The 8,993-nt window shown below is 53.1% G+C and overlaps 1 protein-coding gene across 1 annotated transcript in view; it reads left to right on the top strand.

Annotated features, from left to right (window-relative positions):
- Positions 1 to 665: 665 nt before the first annotated feature.
- The window catches only part of LOC104491029 (MKL/myocardin-like protein 2), a gene marked incomplete at both ends in the record, with an annotated part of 17,785 nt that continues 9,457 nt past the window's right edge, over positions 666 to 8,993 (top strand). The window contains 2 exons of the mRNA XM_010133383.1: positions 666 to 729; positions 6,544 to 6,609. Of these exons, the coding sequence (XP_010131685.1) occupies positions 666 to 729; positions 6,544 to 6,609 (130 nt within the window). The remainder of the gene's footprint in view (positions 730 to 6,543; positions 6,610 to 8,993) is intronic.

Genomic DNA, 8,993 nt, shown 5'->3' with positions numbered 1-8,993 from the left:
CTCAAGTGAGTGGCTCAAGGGTCAGCTTTCCAGCTTCTAGCTTCCATGTGTCAGCATCAGTAGCAATAAAAAGAATTTGTCGAGGAAAGGCCGACCTGGTGGAGGCGACGGCCTTTTCACCCAGTGCCCAGCAATCCTCCCCTGAGCCCCACAGTGTTTTCTCCGGCTCTTCTCTCTCCAGTGGTTCACAGTGAAGGACCAGCCTTGCCGCACAGTGTGGACAGATGGAATCTACCCCAGTGCAGGGCACCAGGAACCGCTCCAGAGGAGATCGATCAAATCACCAACATGCTGCAGGCCTTCAGGGTCCCCCTCCCCTTCCTCGAGGATTTGTGTGCGTTTGTATTTTGTCTGTTTTGCCAAAGATAAATACCCTGCTCTGAGGTCATCCTGACAAATCGTGCAGAAGTGATGATTCTTCAAGCCTGCCATGCTCTCCCATGTGCTCTAATTATCAATGGGATTGCACTAAATCAACTAGGACATCTAAAGGCTGTTCCAGAAACATATTTAACTCTTCCCAGAGACCATCATTTACACAAAATGATCTCCTGCTTTGAACACAAACCAATCGTACTCCAGCAGCGGAGACACGTTGTCATCAGACAGAGCAAACAAAGCTGGCAAATGCGGACTTAACCTTAACTCTGACCTTTTCTGTCCAGCGATATGGAAAGAGCGTTTACAAGGCCAACATCTGCATAACATCAGTGGTAGTTCAGATAATCGGTGAGAAGTGAAAGTTGAACACTCTACACATGGCTCTGCATGGCTTGGCACAGGGTAACATCCAGGCCCATGGTGGACACACGGGTGTGAGTTTGCAGAGAAGACTGGCCTGGCTCTGGAGAGGAAAGGATTTGGCTCGCACTTAGGGCTTGAATGAAGCTGGTTGGGGTGGGTCAGGAGTTTGTTGTCCGCCGCTGGTGGAGAGTGTGATTTGGACCGAAATCAGCAGGTTAAAAAAGGCAGAGGAGAGCAGGTCTTTGTAGGGTGTTAGGCCAGGTGTTTTGGCAGAACCCTTTATTTTCATTTTCCTGGTGTCCAAAGATAAACCTGTGCTTGTGTTTCCTCTCAGATCATAAGCTCGTACGGTTCACTGTCAGGGTGTGCATTCAGACCATGGTGTCTCTGAAACTGATGTCACTGTTCTGTGATTTCGCAAAGGTTTTGTAAAACACTGATTTGATGTACGGCAGTTTGTGCTTGGTTTGGGTTTTCCAGCATCTTGTACCTTGGTGGTTTAGCTGGCAGACACATTTCTCTGTCAGACATGTTACAGCTCAGATTGAAACGTACCTCACTGTGCTTGAGGAGAAGGATGTCTGGGCTGCTCATGGGGAGGCTGCAGGGATGACGCCCAGGAGGGTGGGTGACAGCCTGCTCAAGGACCACGTCAAGGTTGGGGTTGCAGATTATGATGGACACCGCTCTCAGAGCTGGTGCTTCTTTAGTAGTCACCTGTGCCCATTCGGTGGTCAGGGCTCTTTGCTAGCCAGGTGTGGCCCAATGTCTCTTCCAAGGCACCTTCAGGCCCAAATGGGGGTTTAGAGATGTTCTTACCGATGTAGATGAGACTTGCAGTGCAGCCTCCCAGGTAACACACAGATTTGTAGCACATCTGCCTGGGAGAGGGTAAAATGCACCCGCTTCTAGAGTGCTGAGCATCACAGGCAGAGGCAAAGCTGGTGTGGCTGGGCCCCACTCCAAGGCTGTGCCCAGCCAGGAGAAGGTTGATCAGGGCTTTCCACGGCTGTCCCGGCTGAGTGGTGCTGCTTTCAGCCGGGTTGTGGCTGGCTGAGCTTCATCTCTTCTCATGCAGGTCCCATGTTGTCAGAGTATGACATGGGCCTGGAGACAAGATGCTACTGAGAAATCACTTGGTGGCACCTGGCTATTGGTAGAGCAGGCGGGCCCAGAGCTGTGGAGGGGCTCCAGACAAAACCCCAGAGGTCCTGCAAAACAGCAGCTCCAGAAAAGCAGGCTCCATGATACTCTGCTGGACCAGTGCTTCACCCTGTACCTGGTGGCACCTAGGGTTTGGCTGGCTTGTCACCCAGCTCAGGGTGACTCCCCATTCACCCAGGTACAGCCCCCACATCAGGAGCTTGATGTCAGCCTGCTGCTCGGCTGGGACAGAGCACCAAGGCTCCTGCTGCCCTGCCTGTTTGGACTGTTTGGGTGACCTGCTTTGAGGACCAGTTCCTGCTCCTGACGCTGCTGTGAGAACCAGCCACAGCCCTGAGAAGGCCACAGGCAACACGACCGCACCCGGGCGCTGCAGCAGCCCTGCCCCTGCCCTGCCCTGTGGGGACCTTGGGAGAGTTGAAGGATCCCATGTGCATCTCCTCCTGGGCAGCCTCTCTCCCCCCATCCTGCTCAGGCCGGTCTTAAAGCCAGCAGAAGTCCTGCCTGGCAGGGGAGGCTGGGTCTGCAACAGGGCCATTTTCTGCTAGCCAGTGAGTGAGCAGGGACAAGTCACCCAGTTCCTCTGCTGCCCGCTGCAGCCATGGACAAACACGTGTCTCACATTTGCTCAGCTCCTGTTTGACCTGCAACAAAGCTGCTGCTGTTCAAAATAGGAGTCCCTCCTCCACATCTCCCCCTTTGCAACTTGCTGCCAAATGCCCCCCTGCCCCAGCAGAGCAGTCCCCGTCCTGTGCACCACCAAGCAGCACTCGTGCTCCTCAAACCCCTGCTCTGGTCCACAAAAGGCAGGAACGAGCTGCTGGGGTGGCTGGCAGAGGTGACAGTGACTTGCTGCTGCTTTTTTCAGCGGCAGCGTTGGCTGCAATTGTTTGCCAAACTGCTGACTCCCATCATAGTCAAGCACTTGGGTCAAACCCGTGTAACATGGTGCTTTGGCTGGTCCCCTTCACTGCCCAGAGCAGGAGCACCAGCTGGTGCAGGGAGCAGCACGAGGTGCGGTGATCAGAAGGCGACTGCCCAACCATCATTTCCGGTAGCAGCAGTGGCTCATTGCAGAGGACGATCAGAGCACAGCAATGGCTCTGGTTGTGAATGTGGTTCCCAAGCTGAGAGAAGTTGCTGATGCAGCCCAGGCAGGGAGGAAACCAGCAGTTACTGGGATTTCGCCTGAAACTGCGTAAAAGACCTGGAAAAAGTAGGAACTTTGCCTCAGTCACTCCCATTCCAGAGGGTCTGTCAGAGACAGGGACAGGCGCTGGGTCAGAAGTCAAGAAACATCAGTAGAGCTGCAGTTCCACCTGAGCAGCTTGTCCCAGCTGCGAGGCTGAGCTCAACACTGAGAAAGCCTTCTGCACCCTCCCAGTTTTCAGGAGCCTGCCTGGCCGCTCCCTAAGTGTTGGTGGGAAGGGACATGCCCTGATCCAGCCTCCTTCTCAGAGACGACGGTTGTCAACACTAGATCAGGGCAGCTTTGCCTGCCCATCCTAGTCCTGAACCCGGTGAGACAGGCAGTTCCCTCACCTCCCTGGGAAACCTTCCTCTGTGCTGCTCACCCGCCCTGTGCTGTCAAACCAATTCCCCGAAGAGAGGAGGGTGCTGCAAGCGCTCCAGCAGTGCCCCAGCATGGGGGATGCTCTGATGCAGGTGATAAAAGTCCCATCCTGACTGTCTGCTGAACACTGGACTTAAAGTGCCCCTGCAGACCAAAGCAGAAGGGCAGGTCTGCCTTCCCTGGGGTGCAGAGAAGATTTGAACCCATCTTCTCCTGTGCATCACCAGGCCAGGCAGGGCCCAAGCTGTCCTCTGAGCTTCCTAAAGCTCTGAGGTCAGCTCCTAGGGGGGAGGATGACTCACAACAGCGAGTCACGGGCAGCACTCAGAGCTTTGGCCACCAGATCCAGCTGTGACTGATGTCAGGAGGACTTCTCTGTACCAATGGCACAGCCCCGCTGCAGAGGATGTTTCTGGAAGCCGTATCCCCAAATAGGACTTGGTGCTAGAATAGAAGAGCATTTCTAACAGAAAAAGTTCACAAGCAAATTCACTGGAACAGCTCTGACATGCCTCAATTCATCCAGGGAGGGATTCCTCATCAGGGTGGGGTGCCGTAGGAGCGAGCGGGACTGCTGAAAGCAAGACTGCCTCTCAGCGTGACCCCTCCCTGGGGGCTACTTCTCACCATCCAGGTTGGTGCAGGCAGGCAACAAGGATACTGGGGTGTGGGACCATCAGTGCTTCAGCCATCACTCTTTGTGATGTTCCTCTGAAGTGTTTTCTTGAAAAATAAGAGTATTCAGGGAAAAAATAATCCCCTTATGTGGAGGGTGACAGCATCCCCGAGGTGAGTCACAGGGAGCACTCAGAGCTCAGGCCTCCAGCCATGCAGCAAAGGAAGAGGACAGGAATTCAGCGGGGGTCAGACACAGCTTCAACATTTTTCAAGTTGTCTTCAAGTAGTAGCTCAGTTGAGGTTGTTTGGGTGGTGCCAGGGGATTCTCCAGCCCTGTTTGTAAGTACTGCACAAGGGAAGCTGCAAGCCTTGAGCTGGCATCTGCATGGAGGCTGCGGATAGTGGCTGGGTTTTTTCTTTCCGTTTTTTTTTTTTTCTGGGCCCCCTACTGCACAAGGGAAGCTGCAAGCCTTGAGCTGGCATCTGCATGGAGGCTGCGGATAGTGGCTGCTTTACTTCTTCCAGTTTTATTGTCTGACGCTGCCCACAACTACATTTCTTCAGATGGTTTGCAACAGGCTTTGGAAGCTCATAGACATGATATTTAGGAGTCAGGGCATGCATCCTCCTGCTGAGGAGTCCAGACCTGGATGACTATTCTGTGGCTGAAATAACCGTTGAGCTTGGGCTGCTCCTGGAAATGGTCGGCATCTGCACATGCCTGTCCTCATGTTTTCTGCCGGCATGCCCTGAGCAGACGAGGCTGGATAAACTTCTCCTCCTTAGGCTTAGGAATGGGCCAGGAAGTTTGTAAGCTCAGTGTGGCCCAAGATGAACCGTGTGTCTGGGGGAGGTTGCATGGCCTACCCATGGCTATTCACCACCAAAGATCTTAGCTCTCACACTCAGAACAGCTTGTGTCGTTGCTGAGTCACAGCCTTTATGTCTGTCAAGGTAAAAAACAATCTGAGGACCTTTTCTCCCTGCATAAAATCATCATTAAATAATATCAGGTCCCCTCTGTGATGGTCCCTCCGCAGTGCTTAGTGCAGCAGGCAAAGGAGAGGCTGTGAGCTGGTGTGTGGACCAGCTGTAGCAGGGTCGGCTCCCCAGGACCGTGCACTGTTTGCTGGAAGGCAGAAGGATCTGGGAAACAGGGGGTCCTGAGTGCTGCTCCTGCACCCAAGCAAAGGCAGAGCTACGGCAGTGACACCAACGCATCTTTTCAGCACTTTGTGCATCAAGGCAGATGCTGAACCTGACAGCCACCATGCTGGAAATAGTCATTACCTTCCAAGCTGTGCTTGAGGGAATCCGTAACATCCCTTTTTCCTCTGAGCAGGCTGGCTGACAGCTGACTGCGCCCCGAGCCTCTGAAATTGTGTGTCTGCTAGGAAGGGCCTTGAAATAAGAAGCAGCAGCAGAGGATGTGGGCTTTGAATGCACGGTCCAGTCATCCGATGGATAGCATCGCCCCGCTCATGGGGATGTGGTGTGTCGCTCGGGTTGGCTGTGTCGGAAGTCCGAGTGAAATGGTGCAAATAATTTGGCACATGTGGGAGCTGTGAAGGGAAGTGATGGAGCATCCTCACTTGTGATACGTTACAGCTGTATGGGGCAGGCTCTGTGTCCTTGGCAGGGTGTTGTATGTGACTCTAGATGTCTCTGCTATCTCCGATTCCCATTTGATGATGGGATGTTGTGTGTAATTTACCTCAGGTTGAGGCGAGATGCTCTAATTCCTGGGACAATGGACCAGGACCTGGGAGAGTAGGGAACCATTCTTGGGTGAGCTACAAGTTTTCTTTATTCCTGGACAGTCTCCAACCTCCCTTAGCTCACCTGTTCCGTGAAGACACATCTTTTCCTCAGGAAAAGTGTAAAGCTCTGCATGGTTCTTCATTATTGTGACCAGTCACAGAGAAGGTTCTACACAGCAGCAGGACAAGAGGAAATGGCCTCAAGTTGTTCTGGGAGGTGGGGGGGGGTGGGGTGAGGTTGGCCCTGAGGAAAAATTTCTTCCCAGTTGGGGTTGGCCTGGCCTGGCGCAGGCTGCCCAGGGCAGTGGTGGAGTCCCCATCCCTGGAGGGGTTTCCCAGCCGTGTGGAGGTGCTGCTGAGGGACAGGGGGCAGTGGGGACCTGGCAGTGCTGGCGGAATGGGTGAACTTGACAATCTTAAGAGTCTCTTCCGAACAAAACTGTTCTGTGACTCTGTGATCTCTCTGCAAAAGTGAGCATGGGGTTGGTGCAGGCGACGCAGCTCCTCCCTCTCAGTCCTCTTTGCCTAGGAGCAGTCTGCTGCACCAAGGCTGGTCCAGCAGCCGCAGGGATCAGAGCCAGACCTCTGTGCCACCCACAGACCCCACACCCACATCGCCCCTGATAGATGTTTTAGCACCTCAGTAAAATCCTGCATCTTTTCCTGACTCTCTCTCTCTCACAGTTTTACAGCTACGCCTTCAGCAGAGAAGGACTCGTGAGCAGCTGGCAGACCAAGGCATCATGCCACGTGAGTACCTTCTTCTGCCTTTTTCACCCTCTCCTGGCTCAGAGGGGCTGTGCTCATCTCAGGCTGCTGGTGTGCTCATCTCGGGCGCTGCTGCTCAGACCCACTCAGCTCTGAGCAGAATGCTACCGGGGGGACCTGGCTTCCTGCCCTCTAGAAATGTCATGGTTCCTGGCGCTAAGCAATGGTGCCCAGCATCTGCCACACAGATTATAATGCTGCTGCTCAAACTGGTCAGGAGACATGTCTAGCTTACAGCATCCAAACATTCAGCCGCAGAGCTGTCACTGAAGCAGGACAAGCATATCCAGCTCCAAACAGAAAAATCCCGAAGTTCTTCACTCAGGCAAGGGCAGAGAATGCCGCATCCTCCTGTAAAAGCCAGGGACCTCTGCAGCAGGGTCAGAACCACAGAATGAGGAAGAGGTAGGTAGGAGGCTGTGAAAGAAGGAGGTGGTGGATAACTGCCCTGGCCCCAGTGCAGAGAGGCAGCTCCTGGATGAGTGAGATGTTGTGCCCAGCCAGCACCACGCAGGGCAGAACTGTCAGTGCATGGGACAGTGAACCTCCTCCTGAGCCTGCTTGCTGCAGACTAAGGAACGATGTCCGTGCTGTCCCCTCCCTGACCACATTCATCTTGCTAACCTGGCACTCAAGGCTGAAGGACAAGCTCCAGACCAACATCAGGAAGCCAGGTGCGAGAGCCCAAAAAGCAAGTGAAAGGAAATGGTCCCATCCTGCACCTGCTGGTGCCTCAGAAAACCTGTGGCACTACCAGAGAATCAAGGGTGAGACCTCAGCCCTGCTCAACGGATAACTCCATCCTGACCTAGCTCAGGCTCTGTGCATGAATCTGTGGTTCTCTGGCACCCAGTAGAGGATTATCCTTTCTCATCAAGGGCCACTTTGGCTTCACTGCTGACATCACAACTTCCCAAAGGCTGGGTCACATTTGTCTCTTCCAGTTGACCCTGAGGACTGTGATGTAGCTCTTGTCTAAACAGCAGAACAACTCACAGGGAGAACGGCTCTAGCTCTGCTTGCCGTACCCTGCCCCTTCCTCTGCCCTCCTCATGCAGCTGCCTTCCTAAGGGGTCACGTCAAGGTGGCCAGGAACAAACACCTTCGCCCTGCAGTATTGCCAGCATCAAGCATTAAGAGAACTTGAGCAGGGTGACAAAAATGGTGACTGTCAAAATGGTCACAAGACTGATAAACACATGTTCTTTCCATTTTTGTCCTGTTTATTTCTTTAAGCATTCAGATTTTGTGCTGCCTGCCACCAAAGGCAAGCATTCCGATCACAGGACTCCAGGAGCTGGAGCTTTGAGTAAAACATGGTGACATTTGATAGAGTATTGCAAGCACTGGCAATACAGTCAGTTGACAAAAACACGTCTGACATCTCCTGAGCTGCTGAGTTCACCCTGTAAAAATGGGCACACTCAGATCAGGTGCAGGAGACTCCACTGCACATGTATGGAGCCATCTGAGGGGTCTGCAGACCTAAGGCTGCTCGGCAAGCTGAGTCCACACCACCAGGTGCCTGGTACAAACAGCACCTGACGTTTAAAACATTACACAGTGCAGGACACATATTAAGCCAGGTTTAATCGACGGCAACTGGAGGGTGTTCCCCTGTTATGGCTTTTTTTGCACTCCCAACATCTAAGCTGACATTTTGCAGCCTGGGTTCTGTCCAAGAAGGCCATTTTGGGAAGCTCGAGCACTGTTTGCTCACTGAAAGTAACAGAAGAAAACACACTTTTGCCATCATAAAAACAAATGTACAGGATTTAACTCTGACCTCAGGGGTATGTCTCAGACATGAGCATTTAACAGACTGGACCCCCAGCCAGCTTCCCCGTGGCATGGGCATGTGCTGTCATTCCTCATGAAAAATGGGTCTCTGTTGAAGCGCATCTTCCCATGGCGAGGCTCCGAGGAGCGGCAGGTGAGGTGGGCTCAGCAGTGCGCCAGGACAGGATCTCAGCTCACCTGCATTGCAGGAGGATGAGAAATGAACCCACATGGCTGTGACCCAGAGGGGTTGCGAATAGCCCATCTGGGAAGAGGAAAGCTGGGCATGGCTGGTCTCCATGGTGAGGGTTGGGTTTGGTACCAGGCTTGGGGCATGCCCTCGATCCCACACTGCACAGCAGGATTTGCACAAGGACTGCTTTCAACCCATTGCATACATTTTCTGCTGATATAATCCCAGGACAGAAAAATTTTGTTTTTCTGACAGGTCCATTTTATGCAGACACCAGAATGAGAGCTGGAGGGTCAGAGTAACAGAATAGTGTTGGAGAAAAGATTTGAGAGCTTGTAGAAACCCTTATAGGAAGGGCAGTTGATGACTATAGGCGGAGCCTGCTCAGCTGTTC

The sequence above is a fragment of the Buceros rhinoceros genome, unplaced genomic scaffold (assembly GCF_000710305.1).
Source record: "Buceros rhinoceros silvestris isolate BGI_N320 unplaced genomic scaffold, ASM71030v1 scaffold15923, whole genome shotgun sequence".
Taxonomy (NCBI): domain Eukaryota; kingdom Metazoa; phylum Chordata; class Aves; order Bucerotiformes; family Bucerotidae; genus Buceros; species Buceros rhinoceros.
Note: the sequence above shows the minus strand (reverse complement) of the source record. Positions and strands in the feature narration are given on the sequence as shown.